The sequence below is a fragment of the Juglans microcarpa x Juglans regia genome, chromosome 3S (genome assembly GCF_004785595.1).
Source record: "Juglans microcarpa x Juglans regia isolate MS1-56 chromosome 3S, Jm3101_v1.0, whole genome shotgun sequence".
Classification (NCBI taxonomy): domain Eukaryota; kingdom Viridiplantae; phylum Streptophyta; class Magnoliopsida; order Fagales; family Juglandaceae; genus Juglans; species Juglans microcarpa x Juglans regia.
In genome coordinates this window covers 18,166,152-18,189,655 of record NC_054599.1, presented here as the reverse complement: position 1 = coordinate 18,189,655, position 23,504 = coordinate 18,166,152, and the positions used below count along the sequence as shown (strand labels likewise).

General features: G+C 37.9%; 1 protein-coding gene and 1 long non-coding RNA gene across 2 annotated transcripts; both read left to right on the top strand.

Moving 5' to 3' along the window:
- The first annotated feature begins 1,538 nt into the window (after positions 1-1,538).
- LOC121257224 lies at positions 1,539-15,293 on the top strand. Its single transcript, XR_005939177.1, has 3 exons — positions 1,539-1,667; positions 3,991-3,993; positions 15,279-15,293. It is a non-coding gene; the product is annotated as an uncharacterized LOC121257224 (long non-coding RNA).
- A 53-nt stretch (positions 15,294-15,346) lies between these two features.
- Positions 15,347-20,296, top strand: LOC121257221 (protein WVD2-like 7). Its single transcript, XM_041158158.1, has 8 exons — positions 15,347-15,780; positions 15,989-16,648; positions 16,768-17,178; positions 17,303-17,367; positions 18,162-18,258; positions 18,373-18,444; positions 18,638-18,748; positions 19,904-20,296. The coding sequence occupies exons 1-8, from the start codon at positions 15,739-15,741 to the stop codon at positions 19,934-19,936; spliced, it is 1,491 nt and encodes a 496-aa protein (XP_041014092.1). The 5' UTR covers positions 15,347-15,738; the 3' UTR covers positions 19,937-20,296.
- The last annotated feature ends 3,208 nt before the right edge of the window (positions 20,297-23,504 follow it).

Sequence of the window (23,504 nt, the reverse complement as noted above, 5' to 3'; positions counted from 1 at the left end):
TAATGGCTTAGCCATTGCCAAATCCAAGTCCAAATTTTGGCTTTTATTGAGTTAAAAGCCCTGCATTGAATAGCCAAAGGCATAATTTCTCAACTTTGAGCTACAGTGAAATCACCTCCTTGGCTATAGTTGGCGAGCCATTGTTGAAAAATCAAAGATTTATTTTATTGTTTCCGTCCCAACTGCTCCTCTCTCTTTCCCTCGTATTTTCCTTCATTCAGAAACTCTCAATCTTTTCTCCGTTTTCATTTCTTCGGAAACTCTTCTCTCCCTCTTCTCTCCATTCCTTGGTTGATCTTGACTCCTTCTCTTCTCTCCTGCACATTCATTTCCCTGCATATTCATTTCGCACGACCATCTCATTATTTTCCTTTTCTTTTCCTCTCCTTTTCATTTTCCTCTCCCTTCACATCTCCTTCTCCCTATCTCCCACACAGCTCTTTTCATTTTTCTTCCTGTAGAATTGCCCACAGCTCTCTTTCTAGCAACTGCTTAGAGCTTCTCTCCAGATCATATACCAAAAACATGGTAAGATCCGAAACCCTAGCCTTGATTTTTTTCATTTATTTTGCTCGGTTTTTTTGGGTTTCAATAACAAATTTCGTATACTCCATTTTTGGATTTCCTTGGGTTTGGGTTTTGAGTATGAAATGGGTATGAATTTGTAAAATGGGTATCAATCTATTGTGCGATGGATTTCTCTTCATTTGGAGTTTGTGCATTTTTGTGGAAGTCGTAGTTTCTAGTTATTGTGCAATTTCCTCTCTCTCTCTTGAATTTTCTTATTGTTATTATCGTTTGCCGGGTTACAAGTCTCCAACAATCTAAGCAGATTTAATATTTGGGTGAATGACTGAGAGAACGAGGGTGATTTTTTACACCTATTTGTTAACAACCAATGGTTGTTGAAAACTTCTTGTGTGTATAAGCTTTATTCTATTTGAATTTGTCTTGTTTTCACGCTCATATTTAGTTGTCGAGATTAAAAGTGATCTCAGAAGGTGGTGCTTGGCCAAGGCTAAAGAGATGGCTGAAGTATATTTTCTTTGTTTACTTTTCCAACAAAACATTAGGTTTTTGATGATTCTCTTCACACTCTTACTGTTACAAGATTGATAGTTAATGTTCTAGAGGGATAATGATGAAGAAAGATGCTTGATTGCCAGTTTTTTATTTTATTTTGTTAGGGTGGTTGAACTATTTCACTTTTTCAGGAAGTTTGTGCTTACCCTTCTTAATTCAATTCAATTTTGTTATTCAATAAGAGTTTTTGGTTTTTTTGCATTTTTATGGAAGTCTAGTAGCCTGTTTGTGCATTATTGGACATTAGTTCTTCCTTCAAGTAATCAAAAAATGATAAAAACAGAGCATTATTGGACATTAGTTTTTCCAACATAGCATTGTTGCATTTCCTTAGATGATGTTTTCTCATCTGTTAATTGTAGCTGTTTATAATCTCTAAAGATATTGGTGACTCAGTGAGGATATTGGTGAAACATAGACAAATGATTCATCTGACTTTGATTCTGAAGATGACTATGAGGAAGACTTTATTGACGATAATGATCTTGAGATGTACTCTCCTTTACATATGCCAAATAGTGGAGGTAGCTTGAAATTTTGGAAGACTTCTCTAACTTTGAGCAACATAAAATTTGAAGATTCAAGTGACCATGATGTTTGGATGGCATTGTTGATATTGAGTACAACGTTATTAGCATGTTGTTATTATAATTATTAGTAACTCTTTCCAAGACAATGAACAAACATTGAATGGAAGTGGAACATTGGAAAAAAGTAGAGAGTTGTCCCTTCTCTTTTTATTATAAAAGGCCACCTCTGTTGTTGTTTCATTGTGCATATTGTGATGTCTTCTTTTGATCAAGTAAAGTCTATCCCCTTTCCATTTGAAGGAAGCTAATACCATCTGATTTATAATTTAGGATGCATTCGCCGAGTCCAATGAAATGCGTGCATGCATGTAACTTTTCATTGTATTGTTTAGTTTTGATTCTGATTGGTTCAGTTTCTAGAAGTTCTTGATTTGGTGTTGGTTCAATTTTTGAAACTAATTGTGGTTTTGCTATTGAAAATAGCCGACTTGACCATTTAAATAATTTTAAATAAAAATTAAATTATTAATTAATATATTAAGTATATTTGTAAAATATAAAAAAAATGTAAAATATTATTAAAATATATAATATTATATTATTATTTTGATTTTAAGATAGCTAGTCTAATGTGGATTCATCTAACTAAAGTTTAATGCTATAGCCAAAATTTAGAATTCTAGACAAACTTTAGACTTGGCAATGGCTAGGTCATTTCCAATGCTCTAAGCGAATCCCATACAAATAGCCTACAAATCTCCTTCCCCAAAGAGAAAATACAGTCCCTTCCCGTCTTCCTTCATCTCTGTCACGCGTCAAGAAGAAGGAAGAAAAAAACTTAGTAGCAGTGAGGGTGTTGGGCTTTTCTCCGATCTATCTCTCCATAGGCATTTTGGCCAGATTCGCGTTTAGCATTGACCAGCCTTTGCAGTTCCAAATAATTTCCACAACCGTCTCTTTCTTCTCCTTTTCCATTTCCCCTTCAATAAATGCATGATCTACCCCCTATAACTATACTTTCCCTCTACCCCCTGTATTTCATTCCCAAGAACCCTAAGAAAATCACCCAGAAAGTCCCCATAAATGATTCCTACCCGTTTCAGCGCCGTCGTTTTGCTGTTTCTTTCGCTTCTGTTACCGTCCCTTTGTTTGGGCATCCGGTCGTTTCGGATTAGAGTGGTCGGCGAGGATGATGAGTTCGAAGTACTGTGGCTGCGATTTGCCGAAGCACAGGACTGCCCCATGTCGACCGACAGGGAATTCGGCTCCTCGTGCGACATGTCGCTCGTTCACATCGCGATGACTTTGGACTCGGAGTATCTATGAGGCTCCATGGTGACTGTTCACTCTGTTTTGCGGCACGCAACCTTCCCTGAGCACGTCTTCTTCCACTTCATTTTGGTCGAGTTCGACTCGGTGAGCCCCCGGGTACTCACCTAACTCGTCCGATCCACGTTCCCTTCCCTCAATTTTAAGGTCTACATATTCCGTGAGGACGCGGTGATCAACCTCATCTGGAAAAAATAGTTAGGAAAACAATAAAGAAAATATTAAGATAGAGGCAAAAATGAACAGATGACAGTTTGGATCAACTATAATAGATGTTGGAATCTGTGATGGTGCGTGGGGCCCACACACTTGTCTCCTTACTGCCACAATATTCAGATCTGAAGGATCTGATGGTGGCCAATCCGTTGGTCTGACACTTGTGGTGAGAAAAGCTCCTGGAAGGGGTGGCGCATGAGGCCCACGTGCGGCGGTTATCGCGAAACCGCCACTTCTCTTTGAACGATTGGTTGCCTGGGAACCTTCTTGTACTCTCTCAGATGTTGGAAAAAAATTGCACATTTGTCTTTTTCGACGCTGGAGGAAAAAAAATCAAGTAAAAAATAGAAATAACTTTATAGACAAAGTGGGTAGACGAAGAAAGAAAAATGAGAGAAAAAGGAGGAAGCCAAGGCTTCGGTAAAAAGGAAAGAGATCTGGGTTTGGAGGTTTTTTTTGAAAGAGAGAGAGAGAGAGAGAGATAGAGAGAGAACCAAGCGCAAAAAATTATCGCTTAATTCTTTTCCAACTTGTTTCCAAAGATTGATGCCTTATCTCACTTGGAACAAAAGATGTAGGCTACGTGTATAGCCAGAAGTTTCATGAGGAGAGGCTGAAGCTTTTTTTTGTTTTTTTTTAAACAAATTTTGAGTTGTAATGCATGCATGTGAGCATCTTTTTTTCTTGGGATTTCGACTCTCGAATTGCCTGTACCTATATGTGTATTACAACTAAGGTTGTGACGCCCCGACTCCCACGTATAGGGACGCGAGAATCGTGACATCGGGATGATGACAACATGGGTCACGCATCCCAACGAAATGTGCCGAAGTGTGTGCAATATGCAAAAGTGCACAACAAAAATCACAGCAGATAATATAATAAGTCAACTAAGTACCAGCAATTTAAATACAGGTATCCAAAATAATTTATCTTTAAAAAAAATTATACAGTTATCCCAAATATATTACAAAAGGTAAATACATAAAAGACTAGGATAATAAATATCGATGCACGAGAGCAATCCCAGATCGCTCTCCCAATGGAGCCAAAGCCTAAGACTCATCATCATCATCTGCATCAAAATCTGCGATACCATAAAACGGTACCGCAGGTAAGTAATAATCCAAACAACCCTCGAGATAAAAACGCATTAAAACAACCAACTAACAAATCCCAAAACCTCATTTTTCCTGAAAACAAGTACTTTTCCAACACACGCTAAAAATCTCACTTTTAGCCAAAACATATAATCCAACATTTTTCCAAAAAATGATTTACACAAAACTCAACAATTTATTGGACACTGTAGGCGGGAATCACAGGCGGGACTATACCACCATCCCTACCGCGTGCACCGTAGGTGGGAATCACAGGCGGGACACAACTACCATCCCTGCTTACCACCATCCCTATCGCGTGCACCGTAGATGAGAATCACAGGCGGGACTCTACCACCGTCCCTGCTTACCAACATCCCTACAGTCTCTTTTCCTTTTTCTCAAACCAGTCAATCCAGTCGTTTCAAACACACCCAAAAATCATTTCTCCCATGAAAATCCAGTTTTCAAATAAACACATGAATATGTATGCAATCATGCGAAAACCCAGTTTTCAGTTACAAACATAAACATGCGTGCAAATGCAGTGAATAAGACACGACACCAATATGCAACAAATGCCAACACAATCAAATCACAAACCAAATATACAATCTACTCCGTCCGCAATCCATCCGACCCCCGAACTCCTCGGACTCAGTCCGGCATAACCAACCAGTTCACAGTTAAAATGAGTTAGTGCAAAAATACATTTAAATCACGAAAGTTCTTTGAGAAAATACTTACAGCGCTATAAAGCAATTTCCGAAGGATCACAAAGCTGCAAGAAGTGACGTCTGAGCAACGCAACAGTGTAAAATACACTATGGCCGTGGGTCACAAATACCCACTTTCAAACGGAGGCAAACGAAGACCCAAGATTGATAGGGTAGGGCCTAGGGAGGTCGGTGAAGCTAGTGGTGGTGGTGGTTGGCCGAGGGTGGCGGTGCAATGGGCGGTAGAAGACCAAAATATCCAAATCGGAAATGTAGATGGTGGAGCTTCACCGGTGGCAGATCGGAGGTGGGGTTGGGTCCAATGGGTTGCCAAGAGGTCGAGGATGAAGTGGTGTGAAGATGGTGGCCGGAGGTGGCGCGACGGCGGCGCTGGAGCGAAAGTAGCGCTGCGGCTTTGAAAAGCTGGTGGTGGTTAACGGCGGCGCGGATGGAGGTGAGGTTGGTGGGGTGAGGTCGCCGACCGGTGGGGAGCACGATGGGGTGGGCGGTGTCGCGCACGGCGGCAAGATGGCGGCGGGCTGGGTGAGGAACGATCGGCGAGAGAGAGAGAGAGAGAGAGAGAGAGAGAGAGAGAGAGAGAGTGTTGCGCGCGGGAGATGGCCGAAGGAGAAATAAAAGGGAAAAGAAAAGAAAGGGAAAAGAAAAGGAGGAAAGAAAAATAGAAGGAAAAGAAATGAGGTCCAATCCTCATAACTTGGGTCACAAAAATGATCTAACGGAGACGATTTTAAAACCATAAGTTCAATAAAATAACTCAAACGCAATGGTAAAGTCAAATTGAAATAATTAAATCACACAATAATTAATTTAAATATTAAAAGTAATTTAAATGTATAACAATAAATAAATATTAGGAAAGCACATAAAAATAATTTTCACCAAATTAAAATCATAGAAATAAACTCACTAAAAAAAATCCAACCAATTTTAAAATAAGAGGATAAATTTTTGAACAATAAAAAATAATCCTTCAGTAAAAATATACTAAAATACGGGGTGTTACAAAGGCTAGCTTATGAACTTGTTTAGGATGATGCCTTTTGTAAAGGTTGTATTTCATACACTTGAGCTAACTTCCTGCAACTCAAGTCGGGATATTTCTACCTGCAATCACAAAGATAATGGTGAGCTTGGTGGTGGTCCCAAGAGCCTCCAATGCTAAAATTAGTACTTTGTCTAAGAGAATTAGAGGAGAATAACAGAGCTCAGAACGCTTCTTTTGTACCTAGAGCATGAATTTTATATGAGGTTTCGGGGGGGACATTCTCATACCTTATGTCAGGGCTCTGTGTCAAGCCCACAGTTGCCCTGGTCATAGCCTTTAATGTGGCATAGCGTCTGAGGTAGCGCCATTAATACTGCGTGGTGTCTAAGGTGATGCCATTAATGTGGCGCGGCTTCCCGGATGACGTCTCTACGGTTGGCATGGTCCCTTTTTGTCCCTATCGTCAGAGAATTGAGGTTGGCCGTGCTTTCCTTTCACTTGCCGTCATAGATCCTTTAATGCTAGGCTTCACAAGTGAGTGTCAGGGTTGGCATGTTCCGTCTGTCCCCTTGGACTTGTTTCCCGCGCGATGCATTCCCTTTCTGCTAGCACAGTTTGTGAGCTGGGCTTTTTTGGTGATTCCTGAGCTGTGGAAGGGGAGGATCTAGTCCGAGAGGGGCCTTAGTATCTGGCCCAGGCCCAATGGGCTGGGACGAGGATATTACTTCTAGTTACTCCATCAATTCTTACCAAATGTGTTTAGTGGGAATTCCTTTATTTCTAGGGACATTTTGACAGCACATCTCTGACAGATTGATGTGTACTTGAATGCGCCTGTTTGGCTTCCTTCGTCTAGGTAACGACTGACGGTTCACCTAAAGCGTTGCTTTATGTAGCGCTTATCATGGGATCTACACCCGTTCACTCTTTCCTTCGTAATGCATCCTGGTTCGTGCCTTGGGGAACTTTAAACGTTGCGAGTGCCTGTTTAAGTCCATCCCCCTTCCCTTTTTCGGTTTGTTTGTTTTCACTATTTCTCATCGTCTTTGAGTCTTCGCCGCCTTCTCAATTCTTGATGTTTCTTAGTTTGCTTCTATTATCTGCTTCCATCGCACCTAAGCATGCTTCTCACATTGCTCCTTGAGGCTCAAGCTCCTTCTACCCAACCAAACCTTTCAAAACTCCTAGTGGGGATAGATCCTCCAGAGGCTTGCACCGAGTCCCAGCATTTTGATGGGTCCAACTGGAGGTTGGAGGGTACTCTGGCTTTTTTGAGGTCACTAAAGACTTCATTTGGAGTCCTAGACTCCGTCATTTTTTAGGTCCCTGAGGCCCGTGAAGAGGGCGTAGACCCTGAGGGTTATGCCTCGAGGGTGGTGTTATACCATGGCATGTTTACTAACGGATTGTGGCTTCTTTTTTGTCGGCCAGTTCGTGACATGTTGGATTACCTTTGTCTGGTTCTTGCACAGCTCCACCCCAATGCGTGGAGGATTCTGGTGTATTGTTGCATTGTCTAGCGCTAGGCACTGGAAGAGGTCAACCCAGAGCATCTGGATCTTACTGCTCAGGAGTTCCTTTTAACCCATAGCCTCTTGAAGTAGAAAGAGAACACTTGTCGCTTCCGATCTCGCCAAGGGCAGACGGTGGCCCCCTTGGAGCCATGATACAACTGGGTCAAAGACTAGAACTGGCAGTTCTTCTTTCTATTCAGCAAGGGGTGGGAGTTTCTGGCCAAACAGACTACTCGGCAAGAGTTCCCTATTTGTACCCCTCCAGGGAGGTCCGATCGACGCCCACAAAGGAGGGGAGAGTCGATTGGAGATTGTCCTAGCCTGGGTGAAGTCACACTAGGAGGATGTTTATTCTGAGGCCTCGTTAGAAGATGCTAGTGTAAGGCGATATTGTACAAATTCTTTTGAAGAGAAAATATAATTTACTTAAAAAAAAATTTACTGTTATGCTGGTCGCACGTTTTTTTTAAAGGGCTTGCAACCCTAAGAGCATTATTTTATCTATATAGATATGAGTAGTTTTCATATAATCCGTGCCTTCATTCTTTTGCTAGAATATAATATGGGCTAGCATCATTGTTTGGGGAAAAATGCTAGCAAGCACGCCGGTCAAGAGGCACGAAAAACACACCCTCCATGTCATCAATAATGAATGTCTATTTTGTCCTTACTTGAATCCTTTACTTTCGTTTTGCGCCATCGGAGACCATCTCATTTCTCTGCATTTTGTCTCCATCACAGAATGTAGTGCCATTAACTGCCATACCAGGTGCAGGAAGGAGCTGAAAGCACCTTCGACGGAACCGTTCTGAAACTCATACAATACTTGGAGTATGTAGAAGATGATCCACAAATAAAAAGATGTCTGGACTTTGAACTAAATTCTTGTGGACAAATTCCAGTTCAATACAAAACGATAACCTTCCAAAATTTCTCCAAGTTTCCCACTTATGCTAGTAACTTTTTTTTTTGCAAGAGTCTGGAAGCATGGTGCCTTTTGAACTCATGCGCAGACCTAGAAATGCCAGTATAAGGGTCTGTTTCATTTCTGTTTTAATTGTTTTCAACCTTTAGGGAGTTGTTTGATTTCATGAGCATGTGGATGGTCTTAGAATTCTTATTTCTTTTCCAATTTTTCAAAAGTTTTCTTTTTTGTGAAGTGTTTCTATAGTTTGTTGAACCATGTTCATCTAGCATTTTTTTATTATTTTGAAATGGTTTTGTTAATTTGAGGAGTGATTCCAAACTAGAGCTAGGTCTGATGCTCATGGTCTGATAGGAGCTAGGTCTGCGTATGAGTTTTTCAGAAAAAGAATCTCTGCATTACTCTTTCACGACTGCCTTGGAGCGATGGATCCTTCAAAAAAAAAAAAGAGATTCGTTAGGGAGAAGGGCAATAGAATGTAGAGAGATTTATATTTTACAGTTTTAATATTTTTTTAATCTCACTTATCCATGTTGCATTTCGTGCGTTTCGTGAGCCTCAAGGGGCTTCCCTGTAGCACTGCTTGAGGACATTGGTACTAATGATATAGTCCAATATCCATGTTCTCTTGGCCAATAAACTACAATTTAGTCCGAAAGAGAGACCAACCATAGAGGTAGTTTTTGTTAGCAGTACTCGAAGAGATTTGCCCAAGATTTTCACTATTGTAGTGAGAGGTTGCCTTAGATAGGATTGCATCAATTATGGATCAATTGTTGCTGTTGAAGAAGTTCTCTATCTCTTACTCCATAGACTTGAATAGTCTCAGTATATCGACTTGAGATTTTGAGAATTCAGTAAGATAGATGGGAACGAAGGGCCAACTCAATTGCAGCTTCGTAGGGGTCTATGAAACACATATCTATACAACATGTAGGTGTGGATGGTTAGATCTTGAAGATCTGAGACCTATAAATTTGATAGAATGGCATGGGTGGCGTTTGGACCTCCAACGGTGAGTGGCGTGTGTAGCTCAAAGGTGGCTAAAAAGTCGTAAATCAGCCGTTTTTCGTGCTAAAGGAGAAAAACACACCAAAACTTTACATTCATGGCTTCTAAGCCATGGGAGAGGAAAGGGGAGAGAAAGAGGAGCTGGTGCTCCTTCCCACTTAGATCGGCGCTTCTTTTGGATTAAGAGAAATGAGCTTAAAGAAAAAGGGTGCAGTTCATGGTTTTGAATTTGTTTTATTCTAAATTCCGGCCCACTCCGATCAATTCTAGACTATATTATGCTTCGGACTGTTTTAGTGCAATTTTGTGATCTTTTTGAGTTTAGATGACATTTTTGTAAATTCTAGATGGCATTTATGTAATTTTAAAATCTAAAAGAGATTTTTATATATATTTTTAACTTTAAATATGTTCTCTCATTCTTTATTTTTTTAATCTTAGTATTTTTAATAATTTTTCGGCTCTTTAGTTTTTTCTTCTTTTTTTTTTTTTTTTTTTTTTAATGTCTCAACTCACATTTGTGATTTTTTTTTAATATTATCTTTTGACAACAATATCTCTATTTTTTTAATGTTTTCAATGTATATTCATTTTAAAAATCTTTAATTCTTCCATATTATATATATATATATATATATAGACATACGCATATATACAAATACATATATGAAACACACTTACATATATATATATATATATACTTCTTTTATTAATTATTATTATATAGATAACTAATCTTGAAATGGTATATTGAAACGTAGTTAAAATATTATTTTTTAATACTTAAATCGGAATGATTACCTAAACAGAATTTAAAACACTGGTGTGGTTTAGAAAGAGATCGGACTATATAATTAAAGTTTAGTGATAGTAATTTTTTTTTTAAGCAAGTTGCATATAATTAATAAAAGTAGCATACATAAAGTTTGAAAGCTAGAAATTAACTAACTAATTAACTAATTACATCATTGATGGGAGGATCATTCCCACTATGAAATTGCTGTAATGAAGGGGGAATTTGGATTAGGGGGATATTACCAAAAGCTTGCGTTGTCGTCGCCCACTGCGCTAAATTGTGCGCGCATCGATTTTTGGATCGATGAATTTTTCTCACCTTTCATTCCTTGAAAGAGTCAATATGATGTCTGATATCATTAATGATTGGGCTCATGATCCATTCTTGGATAGGAGAGGTATTTAAAATTGCTTGGATAGTGATACTTGAATCTCCTTCTAGGATTATCTTTTCCAACTTTAACTTTTCAGCTTCTTTAATGGCCATTAGAGTAGCTGATGCTTCTCCTACATTTGATTGTACCCTGCTGATGAGATCAGTTTTTGCAAATAATAAATCTCCCATTTTCTCCCTAGCAAAGAGATGCGAGAATAGATCCCTCATTTTTTGTTGCCACATCGAAAGTTATTAGTTGGTATCCTTCAGGTTGCCTTTCTTCAATCTGATTCTCTTGTTTTGCCCATGCTCTAATGTGCTGGTTAGAAATTTTATTCACTGAGTCAACATATATAGAGATTGAGGGCGTTGCTAATTTGTGCTTAGATTGGTTTCTTAGGTACCAAAGCTGATCCATTGCAATTGTAGCAAATATTTGAAAATCATGCTGCTCTTCTTCCGGAATCTTCAATAGGGATGATGGATTAATGATGATGTTGATCCAGTTGGAGATTGGTTGTCTTGCAAACCAAGAGGTATCCAAAGGCCATTTGGAATGTTGCCACAGCACTCTAGAAAAGATGCAGTTTAAGAACAGATGAGGGAGATCTTCTAACTTAGTTTTACAAAGAGGGTAGCGAGTTTGTTCTTCATCTATTGCAATGACTCTGCTAATCATAGTTTTTTGGGGAGGATACTGTGACTAATTCTCCAAAGGAGCATCTTTAATCTATCTTGTAACTTCATCTTCCATAGGGCCTTCCAGTTGATGGACAATTTGCTGATGGAAGCACTACCATTCTGCTGAACCAGAGCTGCATAAGCTAATTTTACGAAAAATTTTCCAGATGTGTGATGAAGCCATTGGATTTTATCAGGAGCTTGCTGGAAATTTTGATTTGCTAATGGGATTTTCTGGATCTCTCTGATGGTGGTTTCTGAAAAGAGGGTGTTGAGGAGAAGAATGTTCTAGCGCCTTGGCTCTTCAAGAATTAGCTCAGATACAGTCATGGAATGATCGATAATAACATTAGTGGAATTCGGTAAAGGCATACTGGTTGGTAAGGAAGGAATCCAAGGATCGGCCCATACTCTTGTGGTAGCTCCATTATTGATCTGGAAACATATGCTTGATTTGAGAAAGTCCCTTTGTTTTAGGATGCTTTTCCAAAATCTAGAATCCGTAGCTTTGTGTAAAACTTCTAGAAAGGAGTGAGAATTCAAATATTTCTTTGAAAGAACTTGTTGCCATAAGCTGGATGAGTTATTGATAGAAGCCCAAGCGAATTTTGACATGAGAGCAGAGTTGAAAATGGAAATATGTTTCAAGCCAAGACCTCCCATAGATTTCGGTAAACAGACTTCCAAGATTTTGGAGTAAATTTCCTTTTTTGGTTTTCATCATACCCCCACCAGAACCTTCTCATCAAAGAGTCAATTTTTTTTGCGATTTCTTTTGGGAATAGGAAGGAGGACATAGCATAAGAGGGCAGATCACTTGCCACCGATCTGATAAGAGCAGTTTTAGCAGCTTGGGATAAGACTTTAGTTCTTCCAACCTTGAAGTTTGACTTGAATTTTTTCAATGAGATCAGAAAGAAATTTTTTTTTTTCTCAGCACCATGTGAGAGGGGTAGGCCCAAATATTTAGAGTTTGGGGGAGATATTCTGAAGTCAAAAAAGTATTTAACAGCATTGATGGAGTCAGGATTGATGTTGGCACTGAAATGAAGAGATGATTTCTTTTGGTTGATATTTTACCCAGACCAAGAGTTATAAGAAGCTATACATTCTACAAAGGTTTGGGCTGTTTGGTAATTAGCCGTACCAAACAGGATCAAGTCATCAGCAAACAACAAATGAGAGATGGAGGCCCTTCTCTTGAGAGTTTTATTCCTTTAAGAAGACCAAGATTTTTTTTCTGGATGATAAGTCTAGTGAGCACTTCAGTGGTAAGGATAAAAAGAAAGGGTGATAAGGGATCACCCTGACGCAAACCTCTCGAGGGTTGGAAAAAACCATGAGGGGATCCATTGATTATGATTGAATAGGAAATAGTAGAAATACATTCTTTAATCCAATGGATCCATTTATGGTTAAAGCCAAGATGAAAGAGAACATCCAAGATGAATGTCCATTCTATGAAATCAAAAGCCTTGGCCATGTCAATTTTGATAGCCATACTTTTAGTTCTGGTCCTTCTTTTATGCATGAGATGAAAAATCTCTTAGGCCAAGATCGTATTTTCTTGAATGAGTCTGCTTGGCAAGAGAGCAGATTGATAGGGGGAGATAATATTTGGAAGGAAAGCTTTAAACCTATTTGCAAGGATTTTTGCTATAATTTTATAGCAAATATTGAAAGACTAATATGTCTAAATTGATTGATATCATTTGGATTCTCCACCTTGGGAATCAAGCCCAAGTTGGTACAATTAAGGGCTTTTAGAAGATGCCATTGAGTGAAGAAACTTTTAACAGTAGCCAAAATATCAACCTTGACAACCTCCCAAAATTTTTTATAAAAAGGACCGATGAAACCATCAGGATCAGGTACTTTTGAAGATGGGAGATTTTTAACAACAAGAGAGATTTCCTCATCAGAAGGAATTTGACACAAAGTTATTGTCAATTTCAGTGACTTTCCTTGGAAAAAGATGTTCCAAATCGACAGGAGGGGTCAGATTGGAAGAGTAGTGATAGTAATTTTGATTGTGATAAAACAAACCAACAAACATTATAATTAAAGAAAGGGAAACACGACGTTGAGATAAGATTTTCATATGTTATTTACGTTGGAGGTTAAACTTAGGGGTTTATGCTTTCTTATACTCCCTTTAAAAAAAAAGTGTGATTTATTATTAAAAAATAAACTTTTGACTGAATCTCATATTTATTTATTTTTTTCAAAAAGAATGTATGAGATTTGCAAATCTTAAAACTACGAATACCATTTCTCTTTATAATTATCATTTAATATAAATGATAACTCACAATAGCACGCAAGAAGTTATTCTAGTTTACATTGTACTACTTGGCTAAGGCCTGGCTTGTTTTCACAAAATTTTAAAACTATCTTATCTGATTTCATCTCAATATCCAAACACAATTTAAATATAAATACTTTTCAATTTAAAATTTCAACTTTTCAACTTTTCTTTTCTAATTATTACTTAATCATTACTACTTTTCTAAATTTTAAACAAAACATAAAAAATAATGCTTCTCTTCATCTTAAATTTTTTCATATCAAATCATATATGTCAATGTTACATATTTTATGTGAATTAATATGTCGTCTACTACTACTAAATAGATAACTACTTAAAATGTACCACATCGAAAAATGTCACTGAAAATGGCCTGATTTAGGATAAAGAACAATATTTCTTTTAGGATTGAAAATATGAACTAAACTTTGGTCAAACCTTTTGAAAATGTTTCATCTTATCTCGTCTCATCATTACAACTTTTTCAAAATATAATAAATAATTCAATTTTTTCAAATCCTAAAACAATAATAATATTAAAAATAATATTATAACAATAATTTTTTTTCAATTTTTATTTTTTATCTAAAATCATCTCATCTCATCTCTGTATCCAAACCAGCCCTTATGATATTTTTATATTCTTTACTTTGCTTTTTTTTTTTTTTTTTTTTTTTTTTTTATTTTGATTTAAACCAGGATTGAAAATATTTATGCTTTATTTTTTTTTCAAGTTACTCTAATCAAAGTTGAAAATATTTATTTTTTAAGGCTCATTTTGCCAACTCCAATTTTCAAATGCAATATTCCAACTCAGTCAATTTGTGTGTAGGTATATTGAATTAGAGAAATTTATTTGTAAACTTATTTATTCAGATACACAATACACCATTGAAGTGAGAGTTTTCTTAGATTTTTATAACTTTAATTAGTATGCTGTTTTAATAGGAAAATCAGGTTGAGAGAGCCATTGATCAACTGACTAATGTCATTAGAAATTTTAAAACTTGTTGGAGCAAATTTTGATTTCATTTTTAATTACAATAAAGAAGACCAACTTATATAAATAATGTAACTTTAAAAATTAATAATTAATTTCAAGATCATAGGACATAATAGAATATTAATATTAAGTGAGATATAATGAAAAGTGGGCGGAAGATTTGGCTGCCAACCTGTTGTGAATGGTCTGACGTACAATTTCTACGTTTTGGCCACCCTTCTATAAGAAGGGACAACGTATGAAGCTTAGCGACAAATCATACGGTGCCGGTTTCCGCTGGATATTTCTCAGACAGCATAATGCTTTTGCTGTCGTCTTGTTCAACTAACTCAATCGTGCGGTCCAGCAAAGGCCATGGAAGTCTTGATTATTTAGTTCAGACAAGCCTGTCATTCACGCCCCTGCACTGCTTTTCGAAGTGGGCCTTCCTCACCATTTGCATCTTTTTCATGGTTAATGATCTAGTCGATGTTTTTGGGGTTACTGTGTCCCTCTCTCGAGCCCTGCCGCTTAAGAATCTTAAGGGTTTCTTTTTTTTTTTTTTTTTTTCGTAGAAAATGGCGATAAATTGGTTGTGATATCTCAGTTCCTTTAACGTGCCGACTTTGTTCTGTTGAAACTTCATAATTGAGCCCAACTAAGCTAGATGTCCTCATTAAAAGCTTACCAAATACTGCTCCAAAAGTTCTCTCTTTCTCTCACAATAGTTTTTGACTTTTTATATTGGCTATAAAATAGTGAAAGCCAAATCATCTTTTGGAAATATGATTTGGGTCATTGATTTTATTTTTTTCACTGTTGTTGATTGGATTATCATGTAGGGTCTTTTCAGAAGTTCCACAAGCGGACATGTTTGTCATTTTCTGGAAAAAGCTTGGTGGTAAATGAGTTGTTGGGGTAAAAAGGAAAAAGGACTAGAAATGTGGAACAACACGTGGACATGTCATCTTTTCCTTCGTTGCTTGCATTTGTTTAGTGTGTTCTTTTTGTCTCTGTATTGAATTTGCCCATTCTCGATCTTTAAGTGAGATCCATTGAACTGAGGGTCTGCCTGTGCTAGTCACAAACTCGCAGCCTATGGTATAGACAATTTTGCGTCTTGGCGTGGTGTAGCTGGAAATTCAACTGCGAGTCCTGTCACTCAGATGGGTGAATCAATAGTGGATGTTCCCAGATATGAAGATAAGGTGCGCATAAATCTGTCCTTCAAATCTGTAAAAAAGCGAGTTCTTTGTTTGGTTTTCTTTTTTTATGTTGTTTGTTTTGTGGCTTATTGAGTGATTATGTATCCGAGGTTGCTAAATGTCCACACTGTTTTTGTTATTCCGAGATGCCGTTCTGTTTCTTTTCTTGAAAATATGATTGGGTTTTGGCTTTTCTTTGATATATGAACAGACAGGAGAGACGGCTGCCTCGAAACCTGGATTGGAAGTGTCCGTTTCATTCGGTAGGTTTGAGAATGATTCGCTTTCTTGGGAGAAATGGTCAACTTTCTCGCCCAATAAGTACTTGGAAGAAGTTGAGAAGTGTGCTACACCCGGATCGGTGGCTAAGAAGGCGGCCTACTTCGAAGCCCATTACAGGAAGATTGCTGCTCGCAAAGCTGAGATAATGGATCAAGAAAAGCAAATGGAAGACGATTCGTTGAGGGCAGAGAATCAAAATGGTGTAGATCTGACCGTAACTGCTTGTGGTGCTGTTTCCGAATTTGATGTATCTGATCGCCACTGTTCTGCAGAAGACATTGTTATGCAACAAACCAATTTGATCAGTGAGGTGATTAGCACCCAAGTGGATGATCTGAAGGAGGATGCTGCAATCAGTACAGAAAGTCAAAGGTCAGCATCTGAGGGAGTGAAAGAAGAAATAGGTTGTACAGTAGATATCCCCAAGTCAAAAGAACCGGTTTTGGTAAAAGAAGAAGAAGAATCTGCTGTGGTTGAATCTCAAGACATGAAGGAAGTTTCGCACAATTGTAACAATGAAATGGGACATGCTACACACGTCAAAGTAGAAACCGTGATGTTGGACCACCATCCCAAGGAATTTAAGAAGGTGGAAGTGCTTGATTTCTCTTACTAATTGATCTTTATTGGGGAACTTAGATGTATTAGAAACTTGGGGTTTTTGGTTGGATCTGGTGGCTCATATTATTCTTAGGTTTGTTTGTACAGGTTACTTCAGGGAATGAGGAGAGAACTGTGACCAGGTTAAAGAAGAAACCAGTGTCACCCGGGACGAAAACATCACATATTTCCACCCCTAAAGTGTCAAAGCTTATACTAACTCCCACTGCGTTATCTGCATCACAATCTTCAACAAAGAAGGGAAATTATTCATCTTTACCTAGGAGCAAAAATCCTTCTACTGGTGAAAGCAAGAAAGTTGCTCCAAAGTCTCTGCATGCGTCCCTTAGCTTGGATCCTACAGATTCTAATCCAGCTTCCCTTAGGATGACTCGGAAATCTTTCATTATGGAGGAAATGGGGGACAAGGATATTGTCAAACGAGCATTTAAAACATTTCAGAAAAATATAAACCAACCAAAATCTTCTGGTGAAGAGAGAGCTTCTGATCCAAAGCAGGTTTATCATATTAATGAAAAGGCAGCGACCTTTCCAACTACTACTTTTTTCTTGCTGATAAAAGGCTATGATCAACTAATCTAACTTCAGATTTTTCATTTTGTGGAACATTTATTTTTCTTAGGTGCCAATAAAGGGGACAGAACCAAGGGTTTCATCTTCTATGACTCCACGAAAAGAGAATCAAGGGTAATGTTCTGTCTTCAGACTTTCCTCATCATGAGTATATCAACCATTGCATACGTCTGTGTTTGTATTGTGCAGTGTAGTTTTTTGCTCAGAGTTGTGTGATACTTGCATCTCCAGAATATTTGGTTTATGATTTTCCGTCTGCCTTTCATACTTAATGTGTTTGCTTTGAACTATGTTATTTTTTCGGATCTAAACAAAACAGAACAAGGATAGAGCAAATGGAAAGGGTGAAATCTGAAGAGGTTCAATTTTATTTGGGATGGGTTATGTCCAATCATATAAAGCAGACACCTGAATGCCAAGTATGGCTCGTAATAATATATCCTCCAAGGTTTATAACTAATCGTTCACCAATTGAGGCACGAGTTCACCCACTAAAATATGAACCATCTCTACCCCTGAGACTCTATCACAATTATGAATTGTCAAATATTAGCTGTAGGCGCCTCCAGTCCCACACAAATGCAAGGAGATCCAATTCTCACTATTTTTGTTAATTACTGGTTGCTGTGGGCATTCCCCAAGGTCTGCTTCCACACCCTTGTGATGAAAGGTGGTTGGTGCGGTGTAAATGAAGATTAAGTAGGGAAAAATTTCCTTCTGGGGTATTCCCAAATGTCCTTGCTTAAACTATGCTTCTTCTATTGATTTATTTTCCTGTCCAACACTCATGTACATAAAGTGGCTTGTCCCCTTAAATATTTTGCATTATTATTAGGGATGGTTATTTTTTTGAATATTTGAGTTTTCTTTTATGGTAAGTTGAATATTTCTTTGTTGTCATGGAATAGGTCACTAAAAGCAGGTGGCGTGGATAAAAAATGTGCTAAGGCCGCCCCTTCATCTTTTCACTTGAGAAGTGATGAAAGAGCAGAGAAAAGAAAGGAGGTACCCATTGACACCCCTCAAAATCCTCTTATTTCATGCATTTTTGAACTATTGAAGATACAATGCTGTCTTAACTGAATACATTGTAATCTCTTTTTACCAATTTATTTTTAGCTTTCTAAGAAATTGGAGGAGAAGTCGAATGCCAAAGAGGCAGCAAGGACTGGCCTTCAATCAAAACCAAAGGTAAACTTGATTTATGATGAGTTCTGTTTAGAGAGCCCATATAATTCCCTGTTGAGCGATCTAATTCAAAGGATGTCCTCAAACAATCATTTTCTATGAGCAACTATTACTAGCATTAGTTTATCCGAAGAAGGAGCTGAGAATTAGGAGGATGGCTCCTCAAATAATCAACACCCTATGCTGCTTGATGCAGGTGGAAAAAGGAGCTGAGATCAGAAAATTAAGACAGAGCTTTAATTTTAAAGCCACACCATTGCCTGCCTTTTATGGGGGATTAAAAGTGTCAAAAAGTATTTCAGATAAGGTATAGCATGTCTCTGTGCCTCTTATCATTTCATTGCAATCCATTTCTTTGTTTTTTTCCTTTCCCTTTTTCTTTATCTGTATTTTAAATTTAGTGTTTCACTTGATTTTTTATTTTTATTTTTATTGTGGGGATTTAATAAAGAAACTTGAGTCCCTAATTAAGTCAACCAGTACAAGTGTTCCACAGCATTCTTCTATCTTTCTTTACTGTTAAAAGTATTGTCAAGCTGGCATCACATTAAGTAGTCCCAATAAACATGATGGTTTCTCACTGTTAACCATTTCGTTCTACTTTTTGCTTTCTTTCCTCTAACAGTATGCATTTTGTAGAATCGTAGGTATGGGAGGAATGTGAGTACATAATCATGTGGAAAATCAGGCATTAGAGGTGTTCCATAGCTTTGAATAGCAGCAATTTCATATAACCACTGGAGAATTGCCTCCACTCAACTTTTGCTTTTAGCTATGTATTAATATTCAAGATCAGTTCCTTTCTTTTTCACCTGAACTCCAGAAAATCTGATTATACATGATATAAGAAAATGCCTCATGTTTTCTTGTCTGGACATGGATTTGTGAAGTCATCATGTTATCTTGGATTGTGCGAGTATATTCTGTAAGCATGTATTGTCCCACATTGAGTGTATACCAAGTTGATCTAGACTATAGAGAAGTTATCACGGATAGTCCCAAATATGTCCGGTCCTTTTGTGGTATCAGAGCCAGTTTTGTAGCGCTATATGACTTCGGATTGCTACAATGCCACACAGTTTCTCCCAACGGGGACAACTAGGTTTTGAGAATGATAATTGTGGTGCCCGAGATTGTGTGGACTGACTTGAATGGTGAAGGTATTGCATGGACATAGAAGTCATCATGCACATACTTGGTTGAAACCATTTTAGCGGTAGTGAGAAGCCATTCTTCCAGGGATCTTGATGCAATTATATGACCTTTTTACTAAAGGAATTCCCAAGTCGGATAAGCCAACCTTCAGTTCCTTGTCATTTAGATCATTGAGTCAGGAGCTTTCTATATGTTCAGATACTTGAGATCAAGAATGAAAATTTTGAAGAGCATACATCTATATTTCAATACTGTCCTTAATTTTTATCAGCCATGAATTTATATATTACTTTATCAAATTATGCAGGAAGTATTGAAAAATGCGATTCATGGTGAGTGATGTTCTTCGGGAAGTTGTACTTCACGTTCTAAAGATATACTTCTTGCTTTTTCGAAGCTAAATGGTTGGGTGGAAAAGGAAGATTTGCATCAAGGAATTTCTTCTCAGTAGGGAATCGTGCCATACTATATTACTTAGCCTAAATTCACTTATGAGGCGCAGACTTCATTCCTGAATGGCCAGAAGAGAGAACCCATATCATCAGTCTTCTTGTGTATGTACGGCATATTAGTACTGTGGAGGAGATATTAAAGAGGTTGGGACACTGCTACCTTCCATTGACAAATCAATTACTCCGGCCTTGCTTTTGCTCTCTCAAACCAAATTTGGATAAAGCAAATAAATAAATAAATTTATAAATATGTGTATAAATGCATTAATTCTTGCAGTTGGTTGGCATTCTATATTGTTCTGGCAGGCACTCTTTAGCCTGTCATTTTGTTGAAACCATATATGATTTTTGGTCTTTTTTTTTATAATACAGACTACATGTAACACTAAATTTAATTTGATTAAGATCATAGATTGCCAATGTTCACATGGTCATGGAACGATCGAGTTTTCTGTTGAGATTTATTGGGGTTCAATCTTTTGATGAAAATCTTTGGGTCTGTGATAAAATCTTTTCCATTTTTTTGGGAACGATAGGCATAATCAATTGATTTATCCTTAATTCCCATGGGCCAAGAAATATTAGAATATAGCAGGAGGATTTAGATGGTGAATGCCATCTTAGCGGATTGAGTGCAAAATGTGACTGAGGAAAAAGAACTCCCAGTACACTTCCATTTAGAAATTGAATAATATAAGGTGAAAGGTAGAATGAGAAATGATATTTACAATCGTGGAGTGTGCAAGCGAAGCAAAATTTATTTAGAAAAAAGTGAGTAAATACAGGATTCACATGAAAAAAAAAATTAATTTTTTAATAATGGATCTTATTCTTTTTCAAAAAGATTGCGCGGCGCTTGCGCATTCCACAAGCCAAAAACCATTTAGGAGTAAGGGATGTGCAAAAGCTACCCGATTTGGATGCCAATCCATGAAATCTTAGAACCATTATAAAAGAGTCTCTAACGAAGTTATAAACCCTACCTGATTGAGAGCTAACAGTCGAATTTTCTTTGATTTTGATTCTAGCTCAGGAGGAGAGGAAGAAGGAAAATGGAACTTTAAAATAATAAAGATAAATTGTATAGGTCAAGAGCAACAGGAAGTGGCTCTTACTCCCTCATAACCTAACCTTGAAGTTCAAGTAAGCAAGTTCTTGAATCACTCAGTATTATAGCACATAGGGCTTCGGCGCTATCTATTGAGTAAGAAAAAGAAGTTGCCGAGTGGTCAAAAGCGACAAACTATAAATCTGTTGAAGTTTTTCTACGTAGGTTCGAATTCTGCCTCTCCCACTTGTTTGTTGTAGAAAGAGAAATGAGGCATTCTTCAGCGTAGGAAGGCCTATTGAGCAAAGCTCTTTGTTTTTTTTTACCATGCCGTGAAGTGAAATTGTATCATATGTTAGTTAGAGAGGTTGGCGAACTACTATGATCTATAGATTCCCCATCTATATCCAATCCTAATGAGAATAGAAGCGAGTTGCAGTTGGGTTAAAGATTTTTTTGTTGCTAAATGTTACAGCCTAAATGCTGAACTGTTAACCCTACTTGTTTGGATGGGTGTTCACCCCAAAGTGTTCACGAACCGCATGCATACATCCGTAATTAACTTAGTGCAACATGGAAAATTTCATTGAGAGGAATTAACAAAGAAAGTAAAATCTCGGCTTGTTTAGTGGCATTTGTTTGAGGGCATTTGGAATTGTCTGTTTCGGTATTCACTCTTGTAAACGGTTTCAAACACTCATATGTCCACAAATACGCTTCCCTCATTTTATTCAAGATGGCTTTTATTCAATTAAGGCGAATACCTTATAACCAAATTCTTTTCTTGAAAGATATGCTACTTCCCGGTCAAGCTATCTTGTAACGGTCTCTAAAGTCTTCAGTAGAATTGGTCTTCTTTTTTCCGTATTTGTTCGATGAGAAATGCAAGACAAAAAAGGAACTTATCTTTTTGATTGGGAAATGTGAGTCTGTTTGTCCACTTTCTCCATCCCCCTTTATCAAAATAATAAAAAAGGAAGGTGAGCTTGCTTCTTATTCCCGTGTTCGATCTCTTCCATCTCTGCTTCGCTTGTTGTCACCTATGTTGAAGAAAGGTTTGGAACCCTGTAGAGAATGAAGAAGGGCCAAGGATCTTCCTTTCAACAATGCTTCTTGAGGCTCCACTTTCCCAAGCATAGCAGATCGAGGGAAGAAGATAGATATGAATTAAGGCTCATCTTGAAGCACTAAAACATAGGTTTTGAATGATGACATGTACTTTAGGTTTTTCTATCCATTAATTAGGGCTATGTTTTGGGGAGGAGTACCTCTGATTTACTTGACAGAGTCAATCTAGGTGCCATTTTATCTGTTATATTAAGGTTAGTTATGAACCCAGAGGACTGTGTGGAATGTTTGTGGCATGTCAAAATGTGGGCTAATACTAAGATAATGGTTGGGCCAGCGAATTAGCAGTACTACTTAGTTTTGTTTAGTGAGAAGTTATGGCTTATGGTTGTGTGCTGGCAAAAAGAGTATCATCAAAGTTTCCAGTATCGAGTTGTCACAAGTAGGTTTTTTAGCCATAGCTAGACAGCCAAGATAGATGTCCTTCTCCTCGGTCAGACTCAGTATCCTTGGTTGGAAAAGGGATTGGATAAGGCCTTCCCCAACCCTACCTATTTGTCTGCCGAGGAACGTAGTAGCTTTTTGGTTGAGTTGAGCGTATGTCTTTGACACAATATTTATCCTCTGGTCTTATTCCTGCACCATCGGGTTGGTTGTCTCGTGCAGATATCTGTATGAAATCTTTTGCAAACATCTTCATCTCATAGAGAGGCTTTCCTCAATGCCCTTCCCTTCAAAGTAGGCGATAGATGGCATTGGCTTAAATGTGATATCAGTTCCACTTTTTGACTAAATAGATCATGGCCAACAATGCCAATAACCAAGGCACCAGGAACCCTCTCTATGATGGGGACAATGAAGAGTCCACTGGCTCTAACCACCAGTTGAACCCTACAGCCCTAGCAAATTAGCCACTTTCTAACGAGGCAGTTAGCCGTCAACTAGGATTGCTCGGATGCTAGCACAATTGCACTAAGCTAAGCCCATACTCAGATCCTTTCCTCTAGCAATCCAAATCAAGGAATTTTTCCCTATTGCATAAGGCTCGATGTGGTGCCTTTCACTTTTAAGTCTGCCCAACCTTTTGCAAAAAAGTCGCTTTCTATCCCCCGCCTTCAGTGTCCAGAAATTCCTATTCTTAATAAGATAATTTCTAACCTAGCTAGACCAAATAGAATGGTCGCTATCCGTGCATAAATGCCATACGTGTTTCACCATGGGCAACACGGTTCCAAGCTTCGACATCCCCAAGTCCAAGACCCCCTTCCCTATAAGGGAGACAAACAAAGTGAACCAACTGGAAAGCAAAGCTGGTTGCCTTTGAAAAGATAACCATAATG

Bases quoted from the DNA above. Each gene is read 5' to 3' on its own strand.
- LOC121257221 (XM_041158158.1), top strand. From the start codon at position 15,739: ATGGGTGAATCAATAGTGGATGTTCCCAGATATGAAGATAAG. The intron at 17,179-17,302 runs GTTTATCATATT...TATTTTTCTTAG, and splicing joins GAGCTTCTGATCCAAAGCAG to GTGCCAATAAAGGGGACAGA. The intron at 17,368-18,161 runs GTAATGTTCTGT...GTCATGGAATAG, and splicing joins CCACGAAAAGAGAATCAAGG to GTCACTAAAAGCAGGTGGCG.